Consider the following 12315-nt stretch of genomic DNA (forward strand, 5'->3'; position numbering starts at 1 on the left):
TGTTTTTGACATATACTTATTATACTCTTTGTTTTTGACTTTTGTCAAATGCCAAAATAAATATTTTTTTTTAATTTATAAAATGACTTCGCTAGCGTCGGCCAAGGTTGACCCACGTGCGGTGTATATTTCGAGTGTTTTTTTTAGTGAAAAGTAGCCGATTTTTTTGTTTTACTAACATATTTTGGTGGTGGTAAGTTCTAAATAGTAAGACAGGTAGGCATGGAGGTGGATCCGCCGCCTCGAAAGCCCCCAGACCCCGGCGGTTCAGAAACAGCACATGGTGCTAGCAGAAAGCGTCCTGTCGAAGATGACAGGCCGTCAAATGATAGTGGGAAAAAAACATCCCCAGATCTAACCCAATCTTCCTTTCAGACTGTTTTTACCCACCCATCCTTTGCAGATGGCCCCAAAGAATACGACAATAATAACGACAAAGGCCCTTATATCATTCAAGTTTCCAGGGAAACCTTAGACCCATCTGCGGGTACTTCTATTCGTGCACTTAAATTTGGACAGTTCTTACATAAAAATAAGTTTACAGACATAGTTTGTGATGGAGTGAAAAATATCGGACGCAATAAGATAAGTGTGGAATTCAGTTCCGCACAGGCTGCAAACTTATTTTTGAACAGCCCAATTTTAAAACTGGCTAAATATCAAGCCACTATACCTACATATAATATTACTCGGATGGGTCTAGTCAGAGGTGTGCCCACAGAATGGCATATGGACGAATTTGTCGATTCACTGAAACTACCAAACGGATGTGGGGCAGTACTAAAGGCCCGTAGGTTAAACCGCAAGTCGTCCAATGAAGGAATTACTGAATGGATTCCGACGCAGTCGGTCGTAGTCACCTTTCGGGGCCAAATGCTCCCCTCTAAAATATTCTCTTTTTATTCCTCCCTTTCCGTTGAACCCTACAAATACCCCACCATCCAATGTCTTAACTGTTGCCGTTTTGGCCATATTCGCACTCAGTGCAGGTCTAAACCTAGATGTTATAGGTGTGCTCAAGCACATACCGGGGACTCTTGTGAGGTACTTAAAGATAAATCAACTTGCCTATACTGCTCAGGAAAGCACTTTGCATCTGACAAGAGCTGCCCTGAGTTCACTCGTCAGCAGGACATTAAAAGTGTGATGTCACAGGAGAGCATCTCCTATATAGAGGCTTCGTCACGCTTTCCCCCTGTCCGCAGATCATTTGCAGATATAGTCTTTTCACCCTGTCCTTCATCCTCCCCTTATCGCCCTATGAACTCTCCACGTCCAGCTAATGTTACTCCCCGCAAATCATATAGAGAGACAATCCTCCGATCCCCTCGTCCCCGAGCCCCACTAGGCAAGGGATTTGATAAAAATGCCCATGAATCCATCACAAATAACCCAACATCATCCCTCCCCAATGGTTGTGCCCTTAGGCCCAACCCAAATGATAACCTCCCATCTCAAGGGAGAATGATGGAACTACTAACCGAATTCCTAGTTAGCATTATTGCTCCATGCAGTGAACTGCCTTTACCGCCCAACGTTGCCCAAAACTTAACTGAACTGTTTAACATACTTAAAAATGGCCCCAACAACAATACTGCAATGGAATAGCCAAAGTATTCGACCAAAGAAACATGAATTAACATCAATTATTAACCTGCATAAACCTGTCATTGTTGCCATCTCGGAGACATGGCTGAGGCCTGGTTCTCGCTTCCGGGTCCCGGGTTTCTTCTGTTTGCGGGATGACAGGAGTGACAGTCATGCAGGGAGTGCCATCTTCCTCCGGCACAACCTCCCTTATTCTTCTATCCCCCTTCCTCCCCACAGTGATCAGATTAATGCTGTTGCTGTGAGATCCCTTAATATTTCCTTCTTGTCTTTGTACATCCCTCACCCTAATGCTTCCTTGATCCCTGAGATCCAATCCATCCTATCATGCCTTCCCAGCCCAACTGTTGTTATGGGTGACTTCAATGCCCACCACACTATGTGGGGGTGTTTCAGCTGTGATGGTTTTGCTCCTTTACTGATAGACATCATTGAGGATGCCAACTTGTGTATCCTAAATGATGGCTCTCCGACTCGTAGAGCTTATCCATCTCAGAACCCGTCTGCAGTTGATCTGACTATTTCCTCTTCTTCTCTTGCGTCCCAACTATCCTGGAGAGTTCTTCCTAGTACCTATGGTAGTGACCACTTCCCAATTATCATATCATTGAATACTAGATCTGTCCCTCCTCAAAACCCTACCCCACTGCTTAAATATAGACTAAGTAAAGCGAACTGGTCTGCTTATGCCCAGTCCGTTGACAATATGATGGACTCTCTTCCGGTTCTGGATCATGATAGTGATTTTTCGACTTACTACAATCAATTTATTAACTCTCTTCTGTCTTCAGCCGACTCTCACATACCTAAGAAAAAAACTTCTGCAAAAAATCAACTGCCTTCTCCACCCTGGTGGGATGAAGAATGCACTGATTTATTTAATCAAAGAACAACTGCAGAAGAAGAATATACAGCTTGTATGTCTAATGGAAACTTTATTAAGTATCAACATATAGCTGCTAAGATTAAAAGAATAGTCCCCAAAAAGAAAAAGGTTAGTTGGTCCACATTCTGTGAATCACTTAGCCCTAGATCCCCCTCCTCAGTGGTTTGGAATAACATCAGAAGATTTCGCAGATCCTTAAATCACTCTGATCCCATCTCCAATAATCCAACTGAATGGCTTAGTGCTTTTGCTGATAAAATTGCTCCCCCTTATGTTCCAACTATGGAAGATTCCACATTTCCTGCAGTAATTTCAGTTACAGATAAAATGGATGCCCTCTTTTCCTTTGCAGAACTTCAAATAGCCCTTAGTGGTTTAAAAGATTCAGCCCCAGGTGAAGACGGTGTACCCTACTCTTTTTTGGTTAAATTAAATGATAAATCTAAACACTGTTTTCTTAATATGATAAATTATTTTTTTGATAAGGGTTTTATTCCAGATGCCTGGAAAACCCAGTTAATTATTCCCATACTCAAATCTGGCAAAAATCCATCAGATCCTAATTCATATAGACCTATCGCACTGTCATCTACTTTAGTAAAAGTTATGGAGATCCTCCTCAAAAACAGATTGGAGTGGCTAATGGAGAGCAAAGGTATGCTGGCTCCTTCCCAGTTTGGCTTTAGGAAAGGTCTCAGTACTGCAGACAGTCTCAGCATACTCACTACAGACATTCGAACTGCCTTTGGAAGGGGAGAGTACCTAGTGGGTATATTTCTAGATATTGCTTCTGCATATGATAATGTAATTCTTCCGTCACTCAGGCAAAAATTGCTCCAGCTGAGTGTTCCTCCGAGGATGACTCATTTCATATGTAACCTGCTCTCTGGCAGGTCAGTGGTGTTGAAACACCAGTCCACCTTTCTTCCCCCCAGATTAGTCTGGAAGGGTCTCCCCCAAGGCTCTGTCCTCAGTCCCTTACTTTATAGCCTATATACTCAAGATCTAGAATTGTCTGTAAACAACTTTTGCAACATATTACAGTATGCTGATGATATTGTCCTTTACCATAGTTCTAGCTCTGTAGACGAACTACATCTACGTCTCAACTCTGCACTTTATTACCTAAGCCAATGGCTCTCCGATCATGGCCTTTCTCTAGCAGTGGACAAATGCCAAGCAGTAGTGTTTACGAGGAAGAGATCGATCCCTACTTTTAACTTTAGTTTGGAGGAACAACCTATTAACTTGATAGACAAAGCCAAATTTCTTGGTATTATACTTGATAGAAAACTAAACGGAATCGCACATTCACAATACATTTCTAGAAAATGTGAAAAAGGTATCAATGTGCTACGGGCTGTAGCAGGAGTATGGTGGGGAGCTCACGCTTACTCCTTAAAACTATTATACAATGCGCTAGTTCGTAGTCACATTGATTACTGTTCATTTATTTTAGACCCCCTAAATAAAACTACCTCAGAACTGCTGAACAGAATTCAATATAGGTCTCTTAGAATTGTCTTAGGGGCAATGAAGTCATCCCCAACAAATGCTCTACAGGTTGAATGTGTTGATCCTCCGCTGCATCTCAGGCGACAGTATCTATGTGATAGATTTATCAGTAAAACACTTCAGCTTTCTTCCCACCCTCTATGGTCTAAATTAACCCAGCTATCAGTAGTCCTTAGACCTAGTAATCCCTCTTCATGTCTCCTTAATAGTTTTGAAAAATTTACCAATCTTCCGCATCCCTTGTCGTCATTATCAATAAATCCTTTGTATTCTACGTCATATGAGGCCCTTGTTTACAATCCTCCTGTGATTACAGATCTGGGACTAACCAAAGACGCCCCTGATACCAACACAAAATTCCAAGAAATTGTTCATCAAAATTGGTCAAATTACTTGTTCATCTACACAGATGCTTCAAAACTCTCCCCTGAAAGTTGTGTTGGTGCAGCCTGCTGGGTTCCCAAATATAAAATAGTTTTGCAATTTAAATGTCCTCCAGAAACCTCGGTGTTCACAGGAGAGGCTGTTGCCTTGTTAGAGGCAATCCTGTTTGCCCGATCCCATAACATAAAACAAACTGTTATTTTTACTGACTCCCTTAGCTGCTTGTATTCCATTAGGGAAAACCCTTTTAGAAGTAAGTCAAAATTTCCTATTATACTACAGATTAGGGAAGCTCTGTTCTCATGTCATCTAATGGGTTTGTCTATATTTTTAGCATGGATACCCAGTCACTCCGGCATCTCTGGTAATGAATCTGCGGACTCTTGTGCTAAGGCAGCTGTACAACTTGGCTCATTGGAACATTTTAAAAATTATTCACATGACCTCAGCACCTTAGCAAAAAACTATTTAGATAAATCTTGGCAATCATTTTGGAACCAATCAAAAACCATTAAAGGTAAATTCTATGCCTCAATTCAACCAGACATACCCAAGCGACCTTGGTTCTTTCTCCATAGGTATGCTGTCAGATGGGTTACCTCCACAATATCCCGTTTAAGACTTGCTCATGCCTGTACACCTGTCCACTTGAACAAAATTAGAGTGAGAGATCACTCTCTGTGCGAATGTGGTTTGGACGAAGGCTCAGTTTCCCATATCCTCTTCTCTTGCCCTAAACTTCTCCACCCCCTATATGATGTTCTCCCTCCTAAATTTCCACGTCCTATAAATGTTGAGTGTTTGTTAATGTCTGTGTTTAGTCCCTATTGTAAATTTATATGTAAATATATTCAATGTAATAACATTAAACTGTAAATATTATATGTGATAACAATATTAATTTTGTGTTCTTTCAGAAATGTGACTAACATCCACACTAACAAAAAAAAAAAAAAATCCGCTATTTATAGTGTCAAAATTAGGCTGATTAATAATCAATTCTTGATTCCCAGCTTACACCGATCAACCTCTAAAAGTGTGTCTTCCTTACCCACGCGACATTGGCGAAGTAAATTGTACCCAGTTGGTACAGCAGCAAGCCATAAAATCAAAAATTGAATTGAATTGAATTTATAAAATAATTTTCATTAATACATTAAATTATGTATACTAAAAATGGAAGACTTGACTAAAGTAACGTTAAAAAATGTCTGCTGCACATGTCTAAGTACTGATAGAACACTGTCGCGGCTGTGCAGGACTCACGACGGCGTAAATAATTTATTCTTTTTGCTCTCCCATAATTCCGAGGCTTACGAGGTAACCCATACGAATATTTTATGGTGAAACCGCGTGACGGCTGCTAGTCACTATATAAAACGTTCTCATTTGAAATACAGGAACAAAATATAGGTTTTGGCAGTTGGGGGGCTTCGGCCGTGGCTAGTTACCACCCTACCAGTCGTACCGCCAAGCGATTTGGCGTTCTAGTACGATGTTGAAACTGAAAGGGGTATGGATTTTCATCCTAAGTACTCCTGACAAGTTAGCCCGCTTCCATCTTAGATTGCATCTGGCTATCAAAAAATCAACCTCCTCAGAGTGAGAAGGTCCATTGAAAGCTACCTATGACATAGACCTTCTCGCTCGGAGGAGGTTTACTTTTTGACGACCTCTGTGGTAAATTTACAAGACAAAGGTCCTGGATTTGATCCCCAGCCAGGCCGTTTGAGGTTTTCTTAATTGGTCCAAATCTTTTTTTTTTTTATTCTTTACAAGTTAGCCCTTGACTACAATCACACCTGATGGTAAGTGATGATGCAGTCTAAGATGGAAGCTGGCTAACTTGTTAGGAGGAGGATGAAAATCCACACCCCTTTCGGTTGGATCACCATAAATCTGGCTGGTGGGAGGCTTCGGCTGTGGCTAGTTACCAACAAAGACATACCGCCAAGAGATTTAGCATTTGGGTACAATGGTGTGTAGACACTGAAAAATCCCAATTTCATCTTAGATTGCATCATCAGTTACAATCAGGTGAGATTGTAGTCAAGGGCTAACTTAAAAAATTAAAAAACTGATGGCCAACTTCCTGACAATGCCTCTGCTCATAGAACATCAGTAAGTAAACAACCCGTGTTGGAGCAGTGTACTGGGTCTGAACTACACAACCCCTCCAATAAGGATCTATAGCTCTACGCTTACTCTATGGTTTGATCCCCCCCCTATTGGTCTATTGTCATACCCACTCCTAGCACAGTCGTTGTCGACTAGTTGGAGGGAAATGGCAATATTGGTCATATTATAAAAGATATGGCAAATATTCTTTAAAAAAAATTAAAAATGGAGCAGCTACATTTAGATTTTTTTTTTTTTTATTCTTTACAAGTTAGCCCTTGACTACAATCTCACCTGATGGTAAGTGATGATGCAGTCTAAGATGGAAGCGGACTAACTTGTTAGGTGGAGGATGAAAATCCACACCCCTTTCAGTTTCTACACGGCATCGTACCGGAACGCTAAATCACTTGGCGGTACGTCTTTGCCGGTAGGGTGGTAACTAGCCGCGGCGGAAGCCTCCCACCAGCCAAACCTGGACAAATTAAGAAAATCTCAATCTGCCCAGCCGGGGATCGAACCCAGGACCTCCGTCTTGTAAATCCAACGCGCATACCACTGCGCCACGGAGGCCGTCAGATATTATGTTTCAAAATTGCAGGCAATCTTCGACAGTGATGTGACCCAGTTGAACATCTGTTGGGAATGCAGCGGCAAGATGCAAGGGTTTACCAGGTTTAGAGACCAGGCGTGCATTGCACAAAGTAAACTGGCTGATATAGCTGATGGCAAGGTAAGTTTTTATGTAACTAGTATACACCAGTAGCGGAGGCTGATATTTTGTAGCAGGTAACTCACTATGTGTTTTTTAGTCTAAATGACCAGGCGAGTTTCATATACGAGTATGTCTATGTCCTTACAGACAGTACACTAAAAGATCATTATTCGCGAGGGATATGCGAGGGATACGTTTAGGGGTACGTTTTACGTTCGTTACGAATGTGTCATGAATACAGAAACTGTGATTATGGAATGGTATTTTATATGGAATTATAAGGGATATGTTCTTGGGGGAAAAAATAAAAAACAAATATATAAAGAAAAAACAATTGATGGAAGTTATTGATTAAATCTACAGTCTTAGACAATGGTTTGAAGAATTGTGAAATGTTTTCTTGCTTGACAATTTTTAAAAGCTTCTATTCAGAGTGATTTTAAGCAGTGGCATTCTTAAACCTTCCATTCGCAATTTCGGCAATAGGTATTTGCAAGTTGATTTTACATCAGTTTTGTCATTCAGATCTGCGAATAATGAAATATTTACAATATAATTGACACCATTTTTTAATCTGCCAATATTGAAAATTTTAATAAAGGAAGCGTGAATAAGGAGCTTTTACTTACGCAGTTTTTCAGCTGTGACTTACGAGTTCTTAGTCCTGTGAACTGTAAGCTGCATGAATGACCATGTTTGACCATTGATTTTTTAAAGGATTAATTAAAAAATTATCTTAAAAAGTAATTTTCTTGTTTCAGGTTACATATTCTAAAATTAAAAGTCTGTCAACATTATCCCGTTGTCATCAAAATGATAGCTTTGATGAGTATCCTATCAACGAAGAACTACCAGAAAACTTTGTGGACTTCGGACCTCATATTGAAGATATTAAAATTGAATATGACCCTTCAGCATTTTCAACAGATTTAAACAATTATATGTATGGTAAAAATCTCTCTTTCCTACTATATATAAATATTAATCTAATCTTTATAATTTAATGTATATCTAATGCATGGTGAATTTACATAATACAATATGGGATGCCAGATAGATTTTTGTATCCATTGCAATGTTTTGGAAGACCCAATAATTTACTATTTTACCATTTCAGAACAAGAAAACTTCTTACATTTCAATCCTGACTTAAACAATGGTGTTGAAATAAAAATTGAGACACCAATCACAGATAGTCAAATAAATTATGACTATAGAACAGACAAAGCTAAAAAGAGAAAGACAGAAGCTAATAAAATACTTAGGGATGATGAAGTTTCATCTGAAAATAAGTACAATAGTAAAAGCGAATGTAGTGACGAAGATTTAAATAGTGATGGTGGAGTTACTAGAAATAATAAAATGAAAGTTAAAAACAAACATCTCAGAAAGAGAAAAGCTAATAAAATAATGAAGAGTATTGAAGTTCTATCTGGAAATATCTATAGAAGTGGTGGTGAAAATAGTGATAATAATGCAGAAGAAGATTTATTAAACAGTGATGTAAAAGTTACTAGTAATAATAGAATGAAAAGTAAAAACAAAAGTAATATTAGAAATGCAAAAGCTAATAAAGTAATAAAGAGTAATGAAGTTTTATCTGGAAATATCTACAGAAATAGTAAAATTAGTGATAATAATGCTGAAGAAGATTTATTAAACAGTGATGTAAAAGTTACTAGTAATAATAGAATGAAAAGTAAAAACAAAAGTAATATTAGAAATGCAAAAGCTAAAAAAGTAATAAAGAGCAATGAAGTTCTATCTGGAAATATTTACAGAAATAGTGAAATTAGTGATAATAATGCAGATGAAGATTTATTAAATAGTGATGAAAAAGGTACTAGTAATAATAAAATGAAAGGTAAAAACAAAACCATTACTGGAAATACAAAAGCTAATAAAATAATGAAGAACAATGAAGTTTCATCTGGAAATATCTACAAAAGTAGTGAAATTAGTGATAGTAATGTGGATGAAGATTTATTAAATAGTGAAGGAAGAGTTGCTAGGAATAATAATAATAAAATTAATCTTAGAAAGAGAGAAGCTAATAAAATAGCTAAAGATAATGATGATGGTGAATCATCTCAAAATATGCATAGCAGTGAAGGCGAATTTAGTAATGGAGTAACTGAAAGTAATAAAATTAAAGATAAAAGCAATGTGTCTCTAACGAATGGTGATAAAAATGATATATCAGATGATTACTTAGACAGTGTTGATAGTGCAGAGGTAAAAATCACAGATAAAAGGAAAAATGAAAATTCAATACCAATAGCAAATGCTGACACCAATGAAATAGGAATAACAATTGCAAATGATCATACTTATTCAAAAAATCACAAATCTTTGTGATACTATTACAAAATGTTATATTTTTTTACAAAAAAGCTGTTTTTATCATAATAAATTGTATATAATTAGGTTATAAGTTTTTAAAGAAAAAAATATTTTCTTCTAGAGTGTTTTAATAAAACCTTTTTTTAAAAAGATTTTTTTGCTTTTAATTTTTTTATTTTCGCGTGTTTTATATTAATCAATATATTCAATGACATGAACCACTTTAAAGGTAGAGGTAAAGGGTGCGGACACTTGACTCTAACACTTGGCTCACTGCTGAGCTCGAGTCTCCTCTCAGGATGAGAGGGTTTAGGCCAATAGTCCACCACGCTGGCCCAATGCGGATTGGCAGACTTCACACACGCAGAGAATTAAGAAAATTCTCTGGTATGCAGGTTACCTCACGATGTTTCTTTCACCGTTTGAGACACGTGATATTTAATTTCTTAAAATGCACACAACTGAAAAGGATTCGAACTCACACTCCTCCGGAATCGAAGGCAGAGGTCATATCCACTGGGCTATCACGGCTCTAAGATGGGTTTTGAGTTGATATAATTAATTGAATTTTCTGACGGCCTCCGTGACGCAGAGGATTTAGGTACAAGATGGAGGTCTTGGGTTCGATCCCCGGATTGATTGAGGTTCTCTTAATTGGTCTAGGTCTGGTTGGAGGCTTCAGCCGTGGCTAGTTACCACCCTACCGGCAAAGACATACCGCCAAGCGATTTAGCATTCCGGTGCAATGTCTTGTAGAAACCGAAAGAGATGTGGATTTTCATCCTCCTGACAAGTTATACCGTTTCTTTCACAATTGCATCATCACTTACCATCAGGTGAGATTGTAGTCATGGGCTAACTTGTACAGAATATAAACAAAGTGTGAGTCAGCTCCGACGCACGAATGGTGTTTACTCTTTCAGATCGACTGTCTAAATAGGTGTATGTTGTCCCGCATACACTATGTACGTCTCAATACTTACGCCTGAAAAGTGAAAGGTGCGCAGAATAGGTTGCGCATTAAAAACGTAACGCTGTCATTCGTTCATCGAATGTTACTGTCCATATAAACTAATATAATAAAGCTGAAGAGTTTGTTTGTTTGATTGAACGCGCTAATCTCAGGAACTACTGGTCCGATTTAAAAAATTCTTTCTGTATTAGATAGCGCATTTATCGAGGAAGGCTATAGGCTATATATTATCCCCATATTCCTACGGGAACGGGAACCACGCGGGTAAAACCGGCGTCAGCTAGTATAACATATTTTTTCATAGTGAGGGCTAAATATGAAAAATCGTTTCTAGGTAACCTCAAATTCAAATGAATTTTGAAGGGGAATCACCTATTCCCGTAGAATTAAAAAATCTATTTTTGAAATCGCAGTTTTTTTTAATAGACAATCTAGCTCAGTATCATTAATACTTCCACGAATGTGTTGTTTCTAAATCTAATAGGCCTGTGGCAGCCATACATGCTACATTTGCGTTACCAGACGTCCCGATTTTGGCGGGACGTCCCGCTTTTTTAACCCCTACGCAAAAAGAGCGGTGTTCTAAGTTTGTTTGGAATTAAAGATCCCGAACGGATGAAGCGATTTCAATTTAGTTTTTTTTTGTATGAAAGGTGATTAATGTGCGAGTGTTTTTAGACATGTTTGATGAAAGTCGGTTGATCCGTTTATAAGTTGTGGTGAAAGTTGTGAAGAATAACCGAATGTCTGCAAATATACTCGAGTGGGGTCTCAAATGAAAGCGCACTGAAAGAGAATATTGATGACTTAATCGAGAGTGTAATTAATAATTTCATGACCTTCGGAGGTTTTTCAAAATATTTAATTTTATTATAACAAAATTAAATATACCGCGCGGGGCAGGCTCAGTCCCGCTTTTTGGGAATAACTCTGCTGTGCTTGCAGAGTACCTACTGAGAATTCTCAGACTATTGTTTGAAACGCCATAGTATACTGATTAACTAGCGGACGCCCGCGAAGATGTCCGCCCTTAGACGATCTCTAATTTAATCCGGCCCTCTTGTAAAATCCGTTCTTAGTGGACGTCTACTAACTGTAACTAAACTACCTCCCTGCCAAATTTCATCTTTGTGCGTCAAGTGGTTTTCGAGATGAATGACCTTTCGCATTTATATCATCATCATCATCATTATCAAACCATATTCGGCTCACTGCTTAGCTCGAGTCTTCTCTCAGAATGAGAAGGCTTGGGTCAATAGTCCACCACGCTGGTCCAATGCGGACTTCTTTGGTATGCAGGTTTCCTCACGATGTTTTCCTTCACCGTTTGAGACACGTGATATTTAATTTTTTAATATCACTAGGCTATCACGACTTTTTATTAAATAAATAAAAGTGGCAAGTCTGACTGCGTCAGGCTATTTGTTCAAATGTCCGTGTAATCATTTGTTAAGCTTAAAATCAAGATCCGTGAAAAATAATGTTTTTATCTCATCGCATCACTAGTGGACCAAGAATTAAAAAAAAAACTGATTGAACCATAAGGTCATACACTCATAGAGTTCATAGACTAAAACGTGGACAATAGAACGAAAGACTGTGTTAGCTAGACCTTCTTCATTTTTAACCCTCGACGCAAGAAGGGTTTTGTAAGTTTAACGTGTCTGTCAGTCAGTCTGTCTATTTAAATCAAATGAAATCAAAATTTATTTATTTCAAGTAGGCTCAGTTTACAAGGACTTGAAACGTCAATTGACTATTGGTAAAGATTCT

General features: G+C 38.3%; 1 protein-coding gene across 5 annotated transcripts; it reads left to right on the top strand.

Annotated features, from left to right (window-relative positions):
- The first annotated feature begins 1 nt into the window (after position 1).
- LOC112055953 (protein PFC0760c-like) lies at positions 2–9721 on the top strand. 5 transcript variants are annotated; one of them, XM_052890389.1, is made up of 5 exons: positions 2–153; positions 5407–5713; positions 7113–7244; positions 7988–8174; positions 8344–9721. In XM_052890389.1, exons 2-5 carry the CDS (start codon positions 5570–5572, stop codon positions 9582–9584), a joined length of 1704 nt encoding a protein of 567 aa, XP_052746349.1. In that variant the 5' UTR covers positions 2–153; positions 5407–5569; the 3' UTR covers positions 9585–9721. The 5 variants fall into 5 exon arrangements, with proteins under 5 accessions (XP_052746349.1, XP_052746352.1, XP_052746350.1 ...); XM_052890390.1 differs by having other exon boundaries at positions 100–193; XM_052890392.1 differs by lacking the exon at positions 5407–5713 and having other exon boundaries at positions 73–193.
- Positions 9722–12315: the final 2594 nt, after the last annotated feature.

This window comes from Bicyclus anynana, chromosome 27 (assembly GCF_947172395.1).
Source record: "Bicyclus anynana chromosome 27, ilBicAnyn1.1, whole genome shotgun sequence".
Lineage (NCBI taxonomy): Eukaryota > Metazoa > Arthropoda > Insecta > Lepidoptera > Nymphalidae > Bicyclus > Bicyclus anynana.

What these genes read in the sequence shown, in the direction of transcription:
- LOC112055953 (XM_052890389.1), top strand. Translation starts at nt 5,570, where the DNA reads ATGGAAGACTTGACTAAAGTAACGTTAAAAAATGTCTGCTGCACATGT. An exon ending in ATAATTCCGAGGCTTACGAG is followed by an intron (nt 5,714 to 7,112) that starts GTAACCCATACG and finishes TCAAAATTGCAG; the next exon opens with GCAATCTTCGACAGTGATGT. An exon ending in CTGATATAGCTGATGGCAAG is followed by an intron (nt 7,245 to 7,987) that starts GTAAGTTTTTAT and finishes TTCTTGTTTCAG; the next exon opens with GTTACATATTCTAAAATTAA.